The 23,805-nt window shown below is 35.3% G+C and overlaps 1 protein-coding gene across 1 annotated transcript in view; it reads left to right on the forward strand.

Moving 5' to 3' along the window:
* Positions 1-6,069: 6,069 nt before the first annotated feature.
* The window catches only part of LOC110020290, a 35,208-nt gene continuing 17,472 nt past the window's right edge, over positions 6,070-23,805 (forward strand). Inside the window, exons 1-7 of the mRNA XM_020718342.1 lie at positions 6,070-6,423; positions 6,540-6,715; positions 6,822-6,913; positions 7,003-7,077; positions 19,818-19,924; positions 20,027-20,082; positions 20,534-20,687. Coding sequence (XP_020574001.1) covers positions 6,572-6,715; positions 6,822-6,913; positions 7,003-7,077; positions 19,818-19,924; positions 20,027-20,082; positions 20,534-20,687 — 628 coding nt within the window. The 5' untranslated portion in view covers positions 6,070-6,423; positions 6,540-6,571. The remainder of the gene's footprint in view (positions 6,424-6,539; positions 6,716-6,821; positions 6,914-7,002; positions 7,078-19,817; positions 19,925-20,026; positions 20,083-20,533; positions 20,688-23,805) is intronic.

Consider the following 23,805-nt stretch of genomic DNA (forward strand, 5'->3'; position numbering starts at 1 on the left):
ATTAGTTATATAATAGAGTCTCACACTCATCTTGAATGACCTCTCTCATTAAGGGATGAGTTATTTATTGAGTTACGGCGATTCACCCTCAACTCGATAGCCCAGTCACGTTCTAGAGAAATGTAATATCACATATTATATCATCTCATATAAATAGGTTATAGGGAGGTCATTTTATGAGGAATGATTAATAAACAAGACGTTTTACTGTTTGTTTTTTCTCTCTGCCTCTCTATCTTTTTCATTTTTATGTTTTAACCCATGGTGTATGATTCAAGGACAAATGAGGATTCAACATATATATATATATATATATATATATATATATACATACATTATATATATATATATATATATATATATATATAATCTAATTTTTAGTTATGGTAATTGTAAATATAACATTTTATGAATTTAAATATTGTTATTATAATTTTACGTGCCTCATTGGCTCGACTGGTCGTCCCGATCTGGTTGATTGACCACATTGGTTTCATCTATCACCCCTACCTGGTCAATGGATCACATTAGTCTGATCGGCTGCCCTAGCCCGGCCGACCGACCATTTAAGTCTGACTTGCAACCCTAGCCCAGCCAACCAACCACATTGGTTTGACAGGTCGATCGGACTCGGTCGACCGATCACTTAGGTCTGATCAGCTGCCTTGTCTCAGTCGACCGACCAAGTAGGTTCGATCGGCTGCCCCGGCCAGGTTTACCGAACACGTAGTTTTGATCGACATCCCTGGTCGACGAATCACGATGATTGACCGTCCACCCCAATCTGATCAATCGATCATTTAGGTTCGACCAGATGCCTCAGCATGGTCGATCAACCACTTAGGTCCCATCGGTCGTCCCAACCCGGTCTATTGATCAATTTGGTCCAATTGGCTGTCCTGACCCGATCGACCAATTACTTTAGTCTAGCCGGACACCTTAGCCTGACTGAGCCCGTTGGTTACGTTGCCCCGGGTTGACCACCTTGGTCCGCCCAGTAGGTCGTACAATCGATTCCACTTGCATAGTGTGTGTTTTACATGTGCATTAGTATTGATTACATGACCTTGCATTAACACATTCGTCATTTGCACTCTTGTCGTGCACCTTTGAGCATATACCATCATATGCTCGCGACTAGTATCTGTGTCTCACAACTGCACAAGTGGTTCACACTTACACCTGTGCACTTCCACATGATTGTTTTGTATGAAATTTTGAATGCCTATGACATATGTTTGAAGTTTTGAATTTTGATTGGTGTCCTCATGCACTTAACCTACACATTCGCATATTATGTGACCACACAACTTGCACAAGACTACCCAGTGTGAAATCCTCCCCAGTGAGAATTACTTCACCTTCTCTTCTTAAGACATTGCATCAGACTGTCGTAGGTCATCATTTGGGTTGTTGCCTCCAAGGAACTTCTACCGTTTTGGGTCACTGCCTCCATGACACGCCCATCATTTAGTTTACTGCCTCCTCGAAATGCCCACCCTTTCGGGTCACCGCTTCTATAACACACCTATACTTTGGGCCGCTACCCCCTCGACACTCTCACCCTAATTTTGATATTATATAAACCAGTGGTTTTGATAATTTTTTAGATGGATCGGTTGTCTGTCCCTCACCTCAATTTCAAGATATAATTCTCCAGTTACTCATAATCCCCAATTTCTCGGCTAGCAACTCATTGATAAAAAAAAACTATCCACAATCATTTACTCCACCATTTCACTCACAATTCTCTCCTACATACTCAATTTTAAATCTACTACAAACATTTGACTTTAATCCACCAATCGATCGATGGTTTTTCAACTGAGGAATAAGTTACATCACATCTCCATGAAGGATCATAAGATGTCGCAATATATTTTCATGATCAAATAATTAGTGGACAATATTACTTAGTCGACAGTCACTTTAATTATGACGACATCTTCCTTCACACTCTTAATAGTTTATCACCTTCCTATCTGTCTTTCTCAATGACCATTCGTACAAGATCTAAACCTACTAATCTAGATGACTTATATTCTTTGTTATGTGGTGAAGAAGTCAATATTTCAACAAAGAATGCAAAAGAAACTAATTACACCATCATTGCTTGATACACCTCATGATCTGGAAACAACAACAACAATAATAGAGACTACGATAAATAATTCAATACCATTAGAGGAAGCAACAACACTCGAGGTACGTTCACTTCATCTATAGGAGGTAGAGGTTTAGGCAATACTTCTTCTTGCATCACTTGTCAAATTTGTGAAAAATTAGGTCATGCAATAATAAACTGTTGGCATAAAGCAAACTTCAACGATTATCCTTCCACCAAGGCAGAGATAGCTCTCCTAACATCCACAAATCTTATGTTAGTTGAATGGTTGTTAGATTCAGGGACCACCACATAACTTACATCTAACTTCGAGCAAATGTAGCTTGCCAAACAGTATCATGGAAAATGACATGGTCACCATTGAAGATGGCTTTACTCTTCAGATAACTTACTTTGATCAGGGTCTACTCCTAACTCCTCAATGTAAGCTTCACCTCTCTAAACTCCTAAATTCTCAATACCAAGCTCACAATATTCTTTTAGTTCACCAACTCACCTTTAATAACAATAAATACATCTTATTTAATAAATCTGGTTTTCCTGTTATGGATCGGAGAACAAACAAAATCCTGCTTGAAGGATCTAGAAAAGATGACCTCTACCCCATTTGGCCTTTTCTGCTAACCAAACTTCATCATCCTTACGTGAAATTTAATACGTAAGTTTGGGACATACTCATTATGCAGCTAATAAAGCTATTTCCCAAACAACTAATACTCTAGTTATTCCTACTTCTTATTTTTTCAATAACGAATGCAAGTCATTGGCAGTATTTTACTTTTTTTGTTTATAAATCCAAATTTCTTGTTTATCTAGTTCATGTTGATGTATGGGGTTTAATATCTTTTATTTCTATCTAAGGCTATATATATATATATAATATATATATATATTATATTTTTCCTGTTGTTAATTATTCCCATTACACTTGGGTGTTTTCTATGCTTGCAAAATCCGAGATCACAAAATATTTCAAAACTAATTTAGTACAAACATAAAGTCTCTATGCTTAGATGGAAGGGGTAAATTTACATCCCCATATTTGCAAAACTATCTAAACTCTCATGGCATACTCCATCAATTTAGTTGTTTCTATACACCCCAAAAATTTTGGGCGGCTAATCGTAAGCATAAACATTTTATTGAAACAACAAGAACCTTACTAATCATTGCTCATTACCTCCCAAAATTTGAAAGGTTTATCTCATGACAACCACATATGTCATAAATTGAATTACTTTTAAAACCACTCATCTAATATCTCCATAGGAAACACCACACCAAACTCCAATGGTTTATTGTCATCTCCACTTTTTTGCCTACCAATGAGTAGAAACAATAAACCTTACAAAAACCACATAGGAAATACCACACCAAACTCCATAGGACATACCACACCATACTCCACTGACTTACTTCCATTTCCACGTTTTTGGCTACCAACACTTTCAAATTGGATAATGTCTAAACACAACGCAAGGTGGTTGCTCTGAGATCTAAACAACTGGAAGATACAAAAAAACACTCCAAATTTCAACCCTTTAGCCAAATTACCTACAATTCACATTCTTTTCACAATTGTTCTCCAAAATTAGTGGCGAATTCATCAATTAGATATGACGAAGGCATTTCTCCAAGGCTCCTAGGAATGAATCATCTATATGTATCATCCTAAGGGTTTTAAATATCACCAATACTCCAACTGAGTATGCTTGGTCAAAAGGGCACTCTATGGTTTCAAAGAAGTGTCACAATAGTGGTATCACACTTTTATAAATCACCTTCAAGCTAAATACTTAAGCCTCAACATGGCAGACCCCTCCCACCTCATCTTTAAAATTATCAGGTCATTATATACTTTCCTGTCCGTGTAGATGACATCCTCATTAACAAAAAAACGATCCTTCGACACTCCCAAATCTCATTCTTGACCTTAAATTCAAGTTCAAACCAAAAGAGTTAGGTCATGTCTACACTTTTCTTGGCATAAGCATTCAACACACACCACAGGGTTATCAACTCACCCAAAAACTTCTTTCCTACAACTTGACATGCTCTCTTCCAAACTTGTCATTGCTCCCTTGCTCATAAACTCAACCATAATCTCTACTCTCAACAAGAGCACCCCAATCCAACCTAATATAGGCAACTAGTTGGCTCGCTCCAATATCTCAGCATCACTCAGCTTGACATACATTTGCTATCAATTACAACTATCTGCATATGCACCATCCACTACTCTACCATTTTCAAAACTCTGACACCTCCTCTGTTATCTATAAGGAACACTTCATTTTGGCCTTTCACTAATTATGGGTGATCTACAACTCAACTATTATTCCAACTTGGATTGGGCAAAAGTCTTACGACGTTGTCACTGTACATCTGGATTTGACATTTTTTTTGGCATAAATTTCAATTTTTTGGATTGCTCACTTTCAAAAAATGGTCACAAAAATCCCCTATCAAAGTTGAATATCACGCCTTGATTGCTGCCACCAAAGACATTCTATAACTTTGTGGATTACTTCATTAGTTCAATATTGCTACCACAACACACATTCTTGTCTACTCCGGCAACACTTATGCAAGTGTCATTGCTCTCAACCCAATCTTTCATGCTCGCATCAAACATGTGGAAATTGAAAGTCACTTTATTCATAATCATACCAGTTCAGGTGACATTCATATTCCTCACAAATCAAATCCTTACTTAGATCAAGTGATTGATATTTTCGCTAGAAGTCACAGAGCTACTTAGTTCGATCGACCAAGGCACAAATTCACGATCAATCCATCTGATTATAACTACAGTAACCATACTAATTAGGACTCACTCACCTCATTCCCTCCAGAAACCTCTTATAAATTTATATTTGATAAATCATGAGATATTTAAATCCTTAAAACTATGTAGTATGATACATATTAAATCTAATTTAATTATGTGAAATTATTTCACAACGTTTGAGGATTTAAATTTATAAGTTAAAATATAAATTTAATATTATATATTTATGATGTACCAATAAAATTTAATTTAATTTTATTTCTAATTATATTAATAAATAATTTGCTAATTATTAAACTAATTACATATTATCAAGAAATTATTGAATTAATTATTTTCCAAGCAATAATCTTATTCATTAATTAATCATTGATTTATTATTTTTTAAATTAATTAATAATTAATTAAATTTTATAAATTAGTTTGATTTAATATATAATTTAATTCACATTAATTAACTATAAAATAAATATATATAAATCTTTATAATTATAATTAATTTGATATACAATTGAAAGAATTATAAGAAAATAATAATTAACTTAAGAACTTATTTATTGATTATTAAATATTACTTAATTAAATTAATTAAAACTAACTTAAATAAAACTTTATTAAATCCTGAAACCTATCTGAAAACTTCGAAAAAATATTGCATCAGGACTCCACATCTAGAGTTACTTGCGGAGTCCAATGAAATTAGACCAAGTGGAGGTGACAAAAAAAAAAAATCCCATAACACAAGAATATTCCCCTCATGTTATTAGTGTTATTAAGATGTTATTGTGTTCTGAGAATATTCTCAGTGTTATAATAACACAATAACACATCAATAACACTTGAATAACACACAATAATACATGAATAACACACAATAACACATGAATAACACGAGAGTAATATTTGCTTGTGTTACCAGATAGATTTTATTTTTTATTTTTTTATCACCACTATGTGACTTGATTTGATGTGATTGGACTCATAACTCTAGCCGTGGAGTTGTGGAGTCGTGATTCCTTATTGCAATATTTTCTCGAAAACCTCGCTTACCCCTCTCTTCTCCGAAAAAATATTAACTCAAGAGTATTCATCTATCAGTAGTACTCCAATAAATAGATATCACGTACATAATAGTTCCACCATAATACCACTTGATTTGAATAGTTTTAAGCTATTTTTCCTCCTCTCCTGGTTTCGCTGGATACCATCGCCTCCTTTCGCGTCCGAAACCCTCGCGGTACAGTCGCAGCAAGGAAGGCAACGATGGGATTGCGGCGTACAAAGATGTCGGAATCTCCCGTATAACTGCCTTTTCTACTCCGCTCCAACCCGTCAAACCCTCGTCTTTCTCCTCCTTCCTCACAGTTCCCGCAAATCCACCTTCCAACGAGATTTTCTAAATCCGGTATTTAAGGCAAAACGGTGGAGAAACGGGATGTAAGATGCTGTAGGATTTACTAATTCCTGCTACCAAACAGCCACCGAGCGAGCGTGACGCGTCCACCCTGTGCGTAGTCGAAACTCACAAATTGCAGCAACGCACCAATATTTTCTCGCCTTTGTCGTTAATTTATTTGAGCGGACAGAGTTGGGCAGACTAATCATATTTTACATCTGACGCAGCCTTCAATCTTGGCCTATGTAAGCCAGCAAAGATGGAATGGAATGACTCCGAGAGGAAGACCTCATCGTCATTAGGCTACAAGCTCGTCCCTTGGGTGAATTGGGACGAATGGAACTATGTCAGGAGATCAATTTTCTCATCCTCCCCTAACTTAATCTCTGCGGCTCTTCAGAAGGCAAGAAGCCACCATTGCTAAAATTTTGTCAATTTCATGCTCAAAATCTTAAAATCTTTGCTTAGATTTTAAGTTACTGATTGCTGTCAACCCTGCTTTTGCTTAGATATCAGCCTGGGAAAGCAGAGGTTGCCTGCCTATTGCAATTAATTTGACAGCTGTAATTATCGAAATTCACCAGAAAGATCCATTTTTTAGGTATGAAAATTTGTCATACTTGAAAATTTCATCAACATGAAAGCTGAATTTTAGTGTCTCTAATTTTCTTTTATGTGCTGTACTTGTAGAAAAGATGGTTCCATTGGTGATGCTCTTGCCTCCGAGAAGATGCTAAACATGTTATATTGCATGTTCATCTTGAGGTGACTTTGAAGTGCTTGCATTAAATTTGAAGATGCCGCATGCTTTAATATTTTCAGATAAATTTAATCTGTTGTACTTTACTTCAAAATTTCATTATCATGGATATCTTCTTGATGCAGTATTACTTTCATTTACTAGCAAAGGATTCCCAATAGGAACTTTATTTAATTGACATAGATCTCAAGGAGAACATCAATCTTGATTACTTCGAAAGATTGACACGGGATACATGATTTGCAAGATTGCTAATCATGAAGGTTGGATCTTTTTTGGTAACAATATTTTTCTCTTATTTTGTTTGGTGCCTCAGACCATCCTGCTGATATCCATGCTACGGCTTGGCCTAATAATCGTGAAAACTTAGTATTTGACGAAATAAAAATATGAAAAAAAAGAGTGGAGATGGGCGCAACCACATTTTTGCATTTACATGATTGTCGCAAAATATGGTTGTATTTTTTTTCCATTACCCTCACTTCACCCTCTTAAAATCAATGATGTATATTTGCAGTCACAACTACAATAAATCTATTCAAGGTGACAAATTCTATTGCTTCACTTAAAACTGAAGACTAAGTTGGAAAACTCTAATTTGTGCGAGTCATTTAGCATCATTGATATGCTAACATCTTTGCTCTACTTTTATAGCAGATTTTATGATTGCTATAACAAAATAAGGATACCGACAAGCCACCTTAGAATGAGTCTTTCTAGGCCCAAACATTAGCCTCCAAGGTTGGTGGGGGAGGGGCGTGGACTGGAGGATGACTTTTTGAATCGGATTAATTGTGGAAGTAGAGAGAAAGTGAGGTCTTTGGTGACTTAAAGTGAGGTTGGAAGAGGGAAGGGGAGAGTGTTGCGGAGTCAACTCGACATCTTAATATAATAGTAATTATAATATTGAATTGATTTAGAATAATGATGTGAAATGCTATGGAATTTGTGTAGTTTTTATGCAACCTAGGTTTTTTTCAAGCGGTCATGTAATGTAAAGATTTTCATGTATTATGATAGCAATAACCATTTAGGATGATGATAAGATGATCAAGGAAAAGCATATTTTACTTTGAAGTGGAACAAAAATAAATTAAGGTATGTTGCATTCAAGCCTCCCTTCATGCTCTTGTTGGATCAGTTAAAGAGAGAAAATATGAGCATATAGATAAAATAAAAGAGAGGAAAAGATTCCTTTTAGAGAATTGGAGATATAGGATAGAAGAAAGGCTTGTTTTGCCACTCCATCAATGGAGTAGTTGACACTCTCAAGGGATGAGGGAGGACTAAGAAGCTAGAATAAGAGAGACTATTTGCCAATTAACTTGAAATTTATTCAAAATTTTTCAAGGCCTTGTTACAAATTCTATTTATTTTAATAAGAAAGTAAAAAAAAATTACATGAAAATTCAAAATTGGCCTAATAGTAGGACTCATTTTGAAAATAATAAGATAGGATGATTCAAAGCCACTCTAGTTAAGCCATTTGATCCTAGTATTTTTATTTAAATGTATATCATATTTATTTTTATTATTGAAAGAAAAATTTGCAGATAGATTAAGTGGTTGTTTGGTTGAGTGTATTAGTTCAATGCACTTGAAATATAGGGATTTGACTATAAACAAATACTTTATAAAATTTTCAATGATTTTAGAATATAGCATTATAATATTTTCAGTATTTTCAAAATTTACTTGATTTGGATGATTTTGGAATACAAGGAAGTTGGGAGATCATGTAAATCCCCACATACTTTCGGGACCATCTTGCTTACGTTCATCACTTTGTGAAGTCCCTCACTCATAGTTGTCATTGTTTGTGACCGTCACTCGTTGAATCCCATCTCTTGAGATCATCATTGTTTGTGATTGTTTCACGCCAAAACTCTTAATTGAAATTGTCTCTGCTCGCGACAGTCCTTTGCCAAATTTAGTCCCTCTATCTATTTACCTACAATAGCTGCCCCAAAAAATCCAACACAATCATCTTGCTCGTTGTCTTACTGTTTGCACCGTACGCTATCATAATTGTATTTGCTTGCTTTTGACAAAAATCTAGAGGTAAAATTTCAATCAAACAAACATTAAAAAATTCGTGAGTTTATTTTATAATCAATCAAATAGTTAAATGAAATATAAACACAATGTATTTGATATATGTTGTATTTTAAATTTCCAAGTATTCTATATACTTGCAAACAGATAATCCCCAAGAAAATATTATTTGTCCTCGTATTTTAAAGGAAAAATATTATTTAAAAAATTGTTCTAAGCCCATGCCCCGAGTCTCCCAAACTAAGATTCACAGAAAATGTCTGAAGTCTAATCATTTTCTTTGGCAGAGGCTTACACCTTGAGGCATTTGCGGCAACGCCTCAATGTGGGTTTATAAAAGTTTCTTATGTTATATATATATATGTATATGAACCTAATATAATCGCTTAGTCTAATACAATATCTTGAAATTGGGGTTGCGTGGTCCATGATCAGGAGCCACTAGAGGTAGGAAGATTAGGAGTCTTTATGGTTTAGTGCAACAACACTTGGTCTTTGAGCTAAGTAAAAGAAATGGAAGTTCACTGAGTTGGAAGCAATTGCAATCAGGGTTCTTTTTTATGTAAGTCTTTTTATTTTCTTTTTTTAGCACTACTTTTTGCTTATGATTATTATCTTTGAGTTAAAATATGGTTTGTTATAGTTAATTATTTTGTTTATATTACTGGATTACTTATTATTTTCTTCTTAGGATTCCTTTATTTGATATTATTATGCTAAAATTCTACTATGTGATAATTTTATTATTTTACTTAAAAATTGTTCATTTTGCTTTCCTTAAAGAGAACATGATAATTTTTTTTATGATAGAATAATTTATGAATTGACCTTAATTTTATAATTTTTTTAATTTTTTCTTTTTTGGTTTAATTGTTTATGCCTCAACTCCCTAAGGCTAAGTACCCTTGTTTCTGATGTCATTCTTTTAAATTTTAGAAAAAAAGAATAATGCATGAGTCCTTTTATGTGTTTACGTTCCAATAAAATATGATGATGGAGTGAAACAATGGCCATCTATTTGCTATTACAAGGTCTCTTTTTTAAGAGAATCTTCCATGATAATAGGTGGGAAAAGTTATTTTAACAGCCTGGCGAACAATAAATTGATTGCCTACAAAGGTCCTCAAGTTCAAGTGCTCTACAAAAGTTCTAATCTAATTATTTTCTTCCCAACACCTCAAATAATTTTTACAAAAATATTTGAAAGCATTGTTTTTGTTCATATTAATCCTAAGATAGAGAAAATTTTGATCCATGAGCATTTACTTGTGTTTATATTACTCTCACATAAGAAAATACAAATGTTATCATACCCCATGATAAATGCGTATTTGTTTGTTGATATCATTTTTAATAAAGAATATCTCTGGTTTGTTGCTACTCAACCCAAGGAAGAAGTAACATATTCACTAATAAATTTTCTTTGTAGATTTCCTTCCTTAATAAACAACTCTATTCTAGAGACGACCACTTCTAAGCAAACTGGGTGCGTACCATAGCTGCTTCTTCATTATTGGTGCACTCAAAAAGAAAACAAAAATTTCAATCTAAGCATGTTGGATCAATTAAGTCAAGCATTGCCATTCAATCCACTAATGAAACATTCATCCTACAAATAAAGGTGCAAGAAGTTTCATTAAACAGCCATTAGTTTTTCAATATAAGAATAATTCTCACAGTCACCAATCCTTCCTTGCTGCCTCTTTTAGTATTTTTATTCTTAAAACTTTTTATGATGCTTTAAATAAAGTGAAGTAGAATAATGCTGTAAGAGGAGAAATGTAATGTTAGGTATGACTCATATCTAGGGAGTTGGAGTTTCTTGGTGAAGAGGTGTCTCCTGGTGAAAAAGTAGTGTCTCTTGGAATAAAGGGGGTTGGGAGGAGCGAGGGCGTGATTGTAATTTTATCTGAGGGTTTGTATATATCTATATATATGTGTAACCCTATGGGATGTATTGTAACTCCTCTGAAATAGTGAAACCGCCGCTCGCTCCCGAGGACGTAGGCAATTCTTTGCTGAACCTCGTTAAATCTCTGTGTTTTTTTTCTAGTTTGTGTCGATTTCTGTTTTATTCCGCTTCAATTTCACAATAATTGGTATCAGAGCCTCTTTCGAGGGAATAAAAGGAGATCGACGCAAGAAGAAGAGTTCGGGCGGTTTTGCCGGTTTTTGCGGCAGTTCACAGGGCGTTCGCGCGAATCAGAGTAGCGCGGAAGGAAGGCCGCTGCCTGGCGATCTTCCGCGAACAGGAGTTCAGACAGAAGTTCGCGGACGGGCTTCGACGACAAGGGTGTTCGGTGCTTGCGAATCGCGGGAGAAGGAGGTTCTTCGCGATTAGCGAGCGGACTACAACAGCGACGATTCACGACAGGCCTTTGGTTCGCGGTTTTTCCGACAGGTGGATTCGTGCGCGGCAGTTCTGCGACAGTTCGCGTGGAGGCGGATTCGCGCGTGGCAGGAAGGCAGAGGTTCTTTCGCGACGTTGCTTGGAGGACTCACGATCCGGGCAGTTCTGCGGACAAGAGGCAGTGACGGTTTGCGATGTTCGTGGTTTTCAGTAGGATCGCAAGGCGTTCAGTCTTCGGTAGATCGTTCGCGACGTAAGAGGAGTCGCAGGAGTCTTCTTCCGGATTCGCGATCAGCCTGTTCTGCTTCGGCAAGAATCGCGACAGAAGCCGGGCGAATTCGAAGAAGTGGCTTCGGTTTCGCGATCAGTTCGAGAAGGGCTAACAGGTGCGAGAAAGGAGTTCTGTGCGGCTGCGAAGGACGAAGAGGCGTGAGGTTCGTGAACAGTCGTGCAGTTTTAGGAAACGGAGGAGTTCGACAGATTTAACAATCCGTGGAAAACATAGGCTGTCCACCGCGAACATGAGCCTTGTTTTGCGGAAAATCTGAGAAATTCGACCAGTTAAATTTGTCGGTTCGTCGTAGGAGATTTTGCGACAGGTGGAGTTTGGCAGGGTGCAGGAGGCGAGCAGACACGATTATTTTGTGAACAAGAGTTTCGCGGAGGTATTTCTCGAACAGGTGCGAAGGGATTCGTGGCTCGTGGAAACAACAATTGGCCGAGGTACTGGTACGAACAGGAAAAGTGCTTCGTGGGAAAATTTGATAGTTACTGCATTTGACAAAGAAAATTTCAGGTTTCTTTGAATTTATTTGCGGAGTATTTTCTTTTGTTTTTCGAAGCAAGACAAGAAAATACGGTGCAGGAAGAAAATACGGTGCATGATTCGGTGCAGGATTAAATTTAAAATAGCATCGTTTGGAGAAAAATTCGAGATAGTGAAGTTCGATGGAACCAAGAACTTCGGATTGTGGCAAATAAGGGTAAAAGATTTGTTGACACAACATAGAATTTTGAAGAATTTGCGGGTTACGAAACGTGATAATATGAAAGATGAAGATTGGGAAGAGTTACAACTTCGAGCGGCATGTACCATACGTTTATGTCTCGCAGATGAAATTATGTATCATGTTATGAATCTGAAATCTCCTGGTGAAGTATGAAAGAAATTGGAATCTCAGTTTATGTCCAAATCTCTGACGAATAAATTGTATTTGAAGTAAAGACTGTATGGGCTGAAGATGCATGCAGACACTGATTTGGTTCAGCTTGGTTCAGCACTTGAATGTCTTAATAATCAGAGATCTGACACGACTTGATGTGAATATTGAGGATGAAGACCGAATAATGATTCTTTTGTGTTCATTGCCTACTTTTTATGAACATCTGATGACTACTCTTACATATGAGAAAGAAACAATTAAAATTGATGAGATTACTGCAGCATTGTTGGCTCACAACCAGCGGAAGCAGAATGCAGAAGAAAACTCTCATGTTAATTGTTTATATGCTAAGTGTAATCATGATCGTGAAAGAAAGGAGGAGAAGGAGAATTTTGGAAGGCAAAGTTCTAGGTCGAAGCCTAAAGGAAAGAAGATTCGTTGCTTTAAGTGCAAGGAACACAAACATATGAAGAGAGATTGTCCAATGCTCAAGAAGAAGACTCGTGATGTATCTTCCAGGGCTGTGAATATGGTGCAGAGTGACATTACGGATTGCAGTGATAGTGATGCGCTTTCAGTTACAATAACTCAGTTAAAGGATGAATGGATTCTTGATTCAGGATGTTCTTATCACATAACATCTAACAGGGAGTGGTTCACTTCATACAGGTTATCTGATACTTGTTCAGTCTATTTGGGTGATAATAGACGTTGCAATATTGCTGATATTGATAAAGTCAGAATTAAGATGTATGATGATACTGTTAGAACATTATGTGATGTCAGACATGTTCCAGAGTTGAAGAATAATTTGATTTTCTTGGGCACTCTACACAGAAATATTTTCATTCCTAAGACAGATGAGGATAGGGAAACCATCAGAATTGTTAAGGGTGCACTGACTGTGATGAGAGGGAAAATCACTGTAGGTAACATCTATAAACTGATAGGAAGTACAGTTGCAGGTGAAAATCGCTTTGTTGAATCATATGGTGAAAATGCAACAGGAACTTTGACCAAGCCATGTTAGATGGTTTGGTTGCCCAACCCACTTTGATATAAAGAAACTCCATGAGATATTTTCTCCTAAAAAAGGGCTGAATATCCACTAAGGTGGAGATTTGTTTGGTTGGCACATATACCGGGTGATGCATATCTCCTATGGTGCTGGATATTTGCCAAGATGGAGAATTGTTAGGTATGACTCATATCTAGGGAGTTGGAGTTTCTTGGTGAAGAGGTGTGTCTTCTGGTGAAAAGGAGTGTCTCTTGGAATAAATGGGGTTGCGAGGAGCGAGAGCGTGATTGTAATTTTATCTGAGGGTTTGTATATATCTATATATATGTGTAACCCTATGGGATGTATTGTAACTCCTCTGAAATAGTGAAACCGCCGCTCGCTCCCAAGGACGTAGGCAATTCTTTGCCGAACCTCGTTAAATCTCTGTGTTCTTCTTCTAGTTTGTATCGATTCCTGTTTTTTTTCCGCTTCAATTTCACAACATGTAAGCCCTTTAAATGAACAAAACATGAGAACTAATGATATTACCAAAATGAAAAAAATAAATATGATGTTGATAGTTTTTTACTTGATGGGTAATTAAAAAATGAAATAATGGTAGATTAGTGATCAAAGGCTGCACTTAAAACATATAGAGGTGATTATCTTGAAATCCTCGCTCTAATTGCTAAAATGAATATTATTCAAGTTTTTTTATCATTTGCAACTAACAAGGATTGAATGATATAACAATTCATTGTGAAGGATGCCTTTTTATATGGTTTTCTAGATGAATAAGTGTATATGGAGGTCCCATAGTGTTCTGTTGCTCAAATACCCGAAAAAAAATTATAGTACAAAAGGCATTACTTGAATTGAAGCAATCTCAAGGGTTCAATTCATAAGGTTTGCCAACATAGTACACAACATAAGATATGAGCAAAGTTAATGAGACGTACTTTATTTGAGATATAGCTTCATGGTGAGTCTTTATGTTATTAGTTTATGCCGACATCATCATTATGAACGGTAGTGAATTGGAATGGGGGCTTAAAAAAATGTCGCTTTGCAAAATTAAAGTAAAAAAAGTATGTAAGTTAATGTATTTATTTAACATTAAAGTCACACACTTTCTACAATGAGTCTTTATGTCACAAAAAAATTATATAATAGAAATTTTATAAGAGTCATGTGTTGGATCCTGATTTGTTTACGGATTCACACCACCAATGAAAAGAGTTCGAATAAAAAAAATTGAGTACAAAGAATAAAGAAAAAAATGGGAGAGAAAATAATTCAATTACTTGTCTATTTTGAAATTTTTCTCGTGCATTACAACGATACCCTTATTTATAGAGGGGTTGACTTGTGTTAAAATAAAGTATTTATTATATTACATGAATCCTAAGAGATCTTTGAACTATCATTTTTTATCTTTTTTTATTTGAGTCTTATAATTAATATTATCTTGGTAACATCTTGTATTGATAATCATTTCTCATAAATATTTTTCCTTAGACTTTTCACTTATGGTAATGCTTTTGTCATCTTGCTCAGCCTTTGGGTGAGTTAGATTTCCTAGGAAAGTTGGTCTTCCTGAGGGGAGTTATCGAGTTGCCTCGGTTGAGCATTTGTGTGTTGATCATTATTGGCAAGTCATTCGGGTTCCCTGGTTAAGTTTCTTTGGTTGAATTAATTTGCTGAGTTGTCTTGCTGGCTCAGTGTGCAATCTAGCTTTATATCTTGAATTTGTTTCAGAGGCTTTCACAACTTATAAGCTGGGTTGCAAGCATATCGAGAGCTCCATAAAATTTATCGTAGATTTGTAGATGCTTCAAAGGACATAATAATAAAGAAAAACTCCCTGCAAATTTTATGAGAAGACTTAACATATACTAGGCCTAACCTTGCTTACGCTATTAATGTGATAAGTCAATTCATGCTCAATTCCATAAAATTACACCTTAGAAAATTATATTAAGGCTTATGAAAAAAAAACTCTGGCTGAAGAAATTTTATTTAAAAAGATCAAAGATTTGACTCTTGAAGAATACATGATTATTATGTTAGGTTTATGGTTGTCATGAGATCAAGTTTTTGGACATTGCACACTTTTAAGGGGAAATCAAGTAACTTGGGTGAGTAAAACAGTTATATAGTTGTAACAACCAAACCAAAATTTTAATTTAAATCCATGGCATTAGAATTTATGAATTTTTTTTGGCTAAAAGTTATTCTAAACTTTTAAAAGTTGAATGTAAAATATTTATGAAGCTCTATTATTATAATAAATTATTCATCAATATTGCCCATACTACCATAAAAAATGAGTATACAAAACAGATTAATTTGATAGATATTTTATAAATCAAAATTTGATGGTTGTACAATCTATAACCTTCTATTTGTAATCATATGTGACTAGTTGATTTGCATACTCTTTAAATTAAATTAAAGGATTATAGGGATAATGTTTCAAATATTATTAGGCAAATTGGTATAGATAACATCTATTCATTTTCTTAAGGGTGGGTGTGGAAATGCCTTACCTATAATTAATGCTTGCAACTCTAGTTTGTGCTTTTGCCCCACTCTTCCACTACCTCTTTTAGAGGAAACACATCCAGTGGCACTCTAGCATCTTGCCAAGCTGAGCCCAACAGACTCCCCTCTCATCATAGCTTACTAGCTCACTCTAACAATCGTACCAGTCCTCTCTCTCTTCTAACTATTTCATTGCCACTTTATTAATACATGAGATCATAATTGCTATCTCAGTAACTTATAGTTGGCCCTAATTGTAATTTATTATGTTGTCAATATTTAGTTTCTAAATTTTTTATATTTCCTACTAGTGGTTTCTGTAGACTTGTATAAATTCAACACATATGATGAAATGAAACATTCAACAAATTCTCTCCAATTCTTATAATTAGATATTCTGAGGAAAATGTAGCATGTGCTGAAATGTGGGTTGGATTGCTTTAGGATTTATGTTTTTAGGGGAACTTTTTTTTTTTTTTGGTTATTGATGGTTTTTATTTGTAGCAATGGTAATGTAATATGTGGTGAGAGGAGTCGCTGAAGGAGATGAAGATTTGGGGGAGGAAGAGGGTACATCTTTGTCATGGGACTCTTAAGATGGTAGGGAATAGTTTCTTGAAGTGTTTTGGTGGATAAAGTGGAAGGAAGGTGGGACTTTTAAGATGGTAAGGAATAGTTTCTTGAAGTGTATTGGTCGATAAAGTGGAAGGAAGGTCCTTGTTACTTAAGAATGGTAGGAAAAGGGAAGGAGAGATGGAGTTGGAGATGGAATTTATCTGGTGAGAGAGAAATGAAGGAGAGGGGGAGGTAGAGGGTCAATTAAGGGAGGAGATGCCTGTAAGCATAAGAAGTTTGAAGTTTGTGCCACAACCAATAATGGTTGAAGCCTACACCTTGCCCCTACATTTTCTATTATCGTTTAAACCATGCAAATAAAAGTATCATGAAATTTTTTTTTATTCTTGTTATAATGCTATAAATATAATTAGGATGATTGTAATCACTCCTAATTTGGGTCTTATAGTGATACTGACTGATGTCTTCTTTCATTTTTCGACCTTTCCTTGCTTATAGTTGGACCATCATTGACAATCTAGCTAGAAGTTAGATGTTTGTTTTCTATGGTTGTTAGTTCCATCAAAAGGAGCTTAATTCTCTCTACTCATATTCAAAGCTCATTTGTCTTATGCGAGAGTACTTGGTTTGGACATTTCATGTTCAACTTGGATTTTTTGGTTATGTCTAGGGTAGATTTATGAGATGCTTATGAGGCATATTTAATGATGATGAGGTGACCCATATCATGATTCAACAAATAATTTTAGCTATTTTTTGACAACCATGATCATGGACTATTAATAGGACTAAAGGTGAATTTTTAATTTTATTTTGCCCTTTAAGGTTTTAGTCATTTTTTTTTTTTTGGCATAGTCTAGATGACCTTGCTAGAATCCTCTACAGATTAAGCTAAGACTCTATAAGCGAGCTAATTTCTTGATCTAGCTTGGTCTTTCTACTAAACTTATAGTGAAGACTAAGGAACGTAGTGGATAATTAAGGATATCTCAATCCTCTGGCCATACTATGCAATGATTTGTAAGCAAAGACTTCGGAAATGAGTGGATCCTCAAGAGGATTGCCCTTTCAATATAGCCAGATTAATCACTTTCAATTTTCATGGTTGATTTGAGCACTCGAGGCTTCTCTTGTGTGCAAAAATCCTTGGTTCCATTAATTACCCTTTTTGCCTTACTTTGTGCAGTTTAGAGGAAGAGCTTGGAAGCCGTACTCTGTGCAGGTTGAAACTGAGAGCAACATACGGACTTCCATTAACTCTCTTGTTTTTTAAAGCATATCAACTAGCATGTTTCTTGCATTGTAAATCTGTTTATTTGCATTATTGCTATGTCTTGACTTTGTTTTAAGCTTTTAATATTTAATTGCACCAAGGAGTTGATTGATATTTTTTTATGCTTTTAATATTTAATTGCACTATTTTTCTTGCTGTATTAATATGTTTTGACTTTTAACTTGTTTCATATTTCATTTGTATGAAACTTGAGCAAAAGAACCAAAGTAAATGTTTTGGTGTTTCAGAGATTAATGCATACAAATGTCATTCATCTGTTCCCAACATTGCTAAGTGATGACCTTGGACAAGTAAATAACTTGTAGTTGAATCTATGTACTTCCAATCTCTCTCTTAGAGATTGCATTTTCATTTGTTGTTTCTCTTAAATTTATCATTCTACTTATTTTTGGTCTTTTGGTGTCGAAGTGTCTTTTCTTTTGGCTTATCCATTTTTGCCACCCTTCGCTATCATCATTTTTTTTTGTGTTGTTGTGAGTCTTTCACATTGTTATTACCTTTTCTTCAACCATTTGGTGTCAGCATCATGAATCTTCATTTTCTATTTATTTGTGCTGAGTGGCATTTAACGTGTTAAACTTAATCCTTCGACTCTAACTTGCTTGCTCATCTAACTTTACATATTTTAAATCCTTTATTATTGATGTCCTAAGCATACAAGTTTTTTTATTACTTATATTATCTTCAATAATCATCACTTTAACATGATTGCCTCTAATACAATATAATAATTCTTGATTTTTTTCTTCTTAGTCTTGTCACATATTTATCTTTACATTCTCATTTCAACTCTTTTTAATTGTGATATTACAACAAATATTTAGATCCACACTTTTAAGCATCCATGACATTCTTTTATCACACAAAACTCTCGAGGAACTTATCCATTTTAACCATCCAGTTTTAACTCAAACATAAATTATTTTTATATATTCTTTCTTCTATATAACAGACCTAAGTTGCTTAGCATATCTTACATAGATATCATCATTATCTTCTTATATTGAATACTAGTTGCTAACATCATATTTTCTGAAATTACATATTAATATACTCAATCATGTTTCTACTAACTCTATGGTCTTCATAATCTTTTCTTATTTTCAAATTCAGAAGTGTCTCCCACTTCCATCACTTTGAAGGTTTTAATTATAGGCTTCCTTATAATTGATTGTTTTTTTTATTTCCTCTTTCTCACTTATGTCAACAACTTTAGATCTTTTTAACGATCTTCAATGTTAATTATTTTACTCTTCGATATCATCTAAAATAGTGATTATATTGTTCTTTAATAATTTAACATAAAATTATTATTAACCCTTTCTATCATTTCTTGTTGATTTTTGTTGTTTTGTTCCTTCATTAAAACAATCATCATTGTACACCTATAAATGCCTTGAGAAACATAATGAGGTGTGTACCTTGCAGGCTTGAGACGTAACCATATTTTTTTTCCTTTTTTTTCCTTTTTTTCCTTTTTCTTTTAATGATTTTAATGAGAATTTTGATGGTTAAGTGCTTGCAGTGGTTCATGCTTTGTTTGCTATATTATATGTTGCGGAAACTTACTTCTAACGATTTTGCACAATTCACAAATTTTTTTTTTATTTTTTTCCTTGAATCTACTAATCTTTCCAATTGATTTAAATATGATAAAGTGCCTTTTTTAATGCATAAATGTGTTCTTTATTAAAAGATATGTTTAATTTTTGAAACAATGGATCTTTTAATATCGGCTAATTAGTTCTTAGTCTCTGTAACAGACTCGTCAATGATTTTGTTGAGCCTGCGCACAAGAAAACTGGGCGCTCGATATCCGATTTAGCCGATGCAGTTGGTATTCCACGAACTCTTGTTGATATTCGTCATGGTGGGGAAGCTTTGTTCTTCTGCTAGCTTTATTTGCTTGTAGTTCACTTTTTTTATTTGATAAATCAAAACTATGATGTTCTGTCTTGCCTTTGGATTTTAGAGAGTTCTCATCGTTGTCTTCCTTCACTCAAGCTGGTTCGTGCAGCCAGTGCAAAGGTACTGTCTGTTTTCATGTTCTAGTCGAGCATGCACTTTGGTTGCCCTGTTTAATGCCACCTTGATATTTGTAGGCCTTTAAAAATGAGGGAAATTTACATTTATAGCACATAATTTTCATGTATTTACATATTTCACACCTGAACTTCCATATTTACACATATAGCACTCAAATCTTTAGTATTGCCTAAAAAATAACACTTATCATTTTTTAAAAGTGAAATATACTTTTTCATTCATAATTTTAAAGCACTGATGTCCTGTGTGAGATATGTAAATACTTTAGAATTGTGTGCTACATATGTAGATTTTCCTAAAATTAAATGTCTACTTAAGTGATTAATTTTTTATAGTCATATATACTAAATATTTTGGAATCTCGGTTTTTGTAATATGCTTTTGTTTGTAATTTCAGTTTTTGTTTTGGTTAAATGTTTGCTGTCATCTTCAGGCACTTGAGTGGCTAAAGATTAATTACTGGGAACCTCAAAGAATTGCAGTTTATGATTCTAGAAGAAAAGTAAAATCTAGATTACGTGAGATGATCTTATGTTTAGCATCCCATCATGGTTCAAGGGTGAATTCTGCAAAGACTAAAAGAAAAGGTGAGTTTTTTAATTGCTTTCTAATGTCGAAAATGGTGAGCACGTAAATTCTTTTTACTATGTTACCTTTTCATGCAATATTCAAGAGATCCTGCTTTTAAATTCTACCAATTTTTTTAACGATTGTTTTGGTTAATTCTTATTTATCTTGATCGACTTTCAGTATCTAGAATATTCAATATTGCATGAAAAGATAATTTTATGCCTGACTAGGAGGATCTCTTAAAAAATTGTCATTTTAAGACAACACTGCATTAATATTAAATTGACAAATGGCATTCAATAAATATGCTTTTTGTTGATTGTTAATCTTTTTCTTTCTGCTTTATAAGCACTAAAATTTTCAGTAACTTAAATTACGAGGGTTCTCTGATCTCTTTTATAGCTCCATCAATTATTCTAAGTATGTATTTGGTATCCTTCTTGGGGTTTCATGCTTTAATTGACTTTGAAATATATATATAAATAATCCTCAAACATGATTGTAACTTCAGTTTGTGACCTAGTTATCTTGATCTTCTCGATAGCCTCTCAATTCTATTGAAATTTCCATTCAATATCGTAGTCCCAAGCTGATACATTGAAGGAAGTTCAATGCCTCGACCATTGCAACTTCTAGAACTAATCATGTTGACATAAGATGGGGAAGTTGCCACATACAATAGAATTGTATTATCATGGAAGATTCTTTTAATGTCCGTATGAAAATGGTTGCATTTCTCTCTTATGGTGCATTCAATGAGCTGCTCTCATATCATCAATTTTTTCTTCATCCACATTCATCCTGTATTGATTTGTAGATTCCCTTGAATCTCTATCGAACATTTGTAGCAAAGAAGAATATTTGCCACACTATTGGCATAATAATAACTACAATCAAATATGTCATCAAATTGCAGATGTGCAAAAGGCTTGCTTGCTTGCTTTAGTTATTCAAGTACTAATTTTCTTTTTCATCTTTTTAGGCGCTTTAGCATGTGGTACAACATCTTTATGAAAACTAGAAAAGCATTCTTTCATTCTTATCACTAGTCACTTTATCATAATTGTTGCACTTCAAATAAATGTAAGCTTTATTCACTCTTCAATTTGCTCTTGACACTATATTTTCATGCCCGGTTTTTCTATTTCCAGTCGAGTTTTTTTTTTTATAACCTTTAACCATTGTAGAGTAATTGTAAGCTGAAAATTTCATTCACAATAAAGAAGCCTCATCCAAAAAAAATATTGAGAAATGCAAATGATAAAATAAAAAGTAAATAATGATATAAACAAATTTAAAGTAACAAAGAAAAATAAGGAGATGGGTTGCCGACAAGAAGAGGAGAGGAAAAAGCGTACAAAAATGGCGGTTGCAATGATTAAGATGCAGTGATGATATATGGCTCTGAATGCAACATGAGTTGCAAGTGACATGTGTGGCAGGGATCAAGGACTTGTGTGTGGCTTTTTGATTTGGTTTGATTTAGGTTAAAGAACAGGGAAAATAAAAATTAATTTTTGTTGGCATCATTTTTTGATGTCACATGTGTGGAATGTCCACCTATGCGTATCAGGATAAAACTTAGTGCAAATAAGTCACATATAGCTCGAGATATTTGTTCGAGACCCACCGACGCGTGTTGAGAGGCACGTAGCCGGGATTGTTTGGTTAGAATTTGGCTTTCGCTTAAACGAAGACCGATCAACATTCTGTTCATCGGACGTCTCTGATCGGGTCGACGAATATTATGTGTCACGTCGCGGCGAAATTGATTCGAATTGACCCGATCTTCAAGGAAGTTCGTTCGGATGACCCCGAACGATGAAACAGACTGTGCGAGTGTGTCCAGAACGCCAGTTTCAGCCTAGGGGGAAGTTCATTTCGCTACGGCTTCACGAACGAGTCAAAAATATACGAATTATCATTTTATACCCAATCGTCAAAAAAATTGTCCAGATGACGCCGGATGACAAAACTGACCACACCATTGTGTCTGGAATGTCGATTTCACCTAGGAAGTACGTTCATTATGCTGCGAGGTGTTCGACGAGAAATGAGCGGAGGCTTTAAATAATAATAATAATATTATTATTATTATAAAAATAAAATATATATATTATATTTTTTTAATTTATGCTTGCAGCACGTGATTCTCTCTGTCTTCTTTTTTTAATCACCCATCTCACCCATCACCCATCACCCATCACCCATCACGTTAAAAATAATAATAATAAAAAAAAAGGATATTCTCCTATTCTTATCCTATATAACCCACGCGCCTGCAGCTAGCTTGAATTTTTTTAATTTTATTTTATGCTGCTCCCTCTCTCCTTTATCCTTATCGCAGCACCCCACTCTCCATTTTTCTCCTCTCTCGCGTGAACTCAAGCCCGACGCTCCTCTTTTTTTCTCCATTTTTCTCCTCTCGCTCAGTCTCAAAGGTTCGCCCGACACTCCTCTCCGGCGACCTCCTCGTCGGAGAATGACCCTACTGGCGTCTCCTCCTCCTAGCTTCGCCACTTCCCTTTCTGAAGCATGGTTCCGAAACTGGCCATTTTTGCCCGGATTCGTTGGCGGTCGCTCCTTGCCGGCGTATTCCTCTTCACTAGCATCCTTCTTCGCGTCCTCTTCCTCGTCGGAGCTCCTCCAACCGCTGGCCTAACCCGCTGCCACCTTCTCTCTTCTTCTCTAGGCCAGCGGCACTTGCGACAATATTTTCTCATCGGCAGCATCCTGCCGGCCTCCTCCAACTCCGACGTCCAGATCTCGCCGGCCCCAACTCTCTCTTACGCAGAGCTCTGAGCTATCGCACCCCTAGCAGCTTGGCTACCCTTCCCACCGACCGAATCTCCTCCGCCAGCGAAGTTTTTGTTGTCACCTCCTTCATACGCAGGATCTAGGGTAGCACTTCCCTCTCTTTGTTGGAGCCACTCGTCGTCGTTGTGGCGATGGCTTTGCGACGTATAGGGTCTCGTTCGACCCCTCGCAAAGGTATATGCGTCTGTCGGCAGCTAAAAAGAGTTATGTTTCGGGGTCGCCCGTAAGAAGCTGTCGGTCGCTGTAATTGAAATCCCGTCGCCCGCTTCGGAAGGACGTTGAAGTATGAAATCAAACTGACCCCATTTTTTCATAGTT

The sequence above is a fragment of the Phalaenopsis equestris genome, unplaced genomic scaffold (assembly GCF_001263595.1).
Source record: "Phalaenopsis equestris unplaced genomic scaffold, ASM126359v1 Scaffold000094, whole genome shotgun sequence".
Taxonomy (NCBI): Eukaryota; Viridiplantae; Streptophyta; class Magnoliopsida; order Asparagales; family Orchidaceae; genus Phalaenopsis; species Phalaenopsis equestris.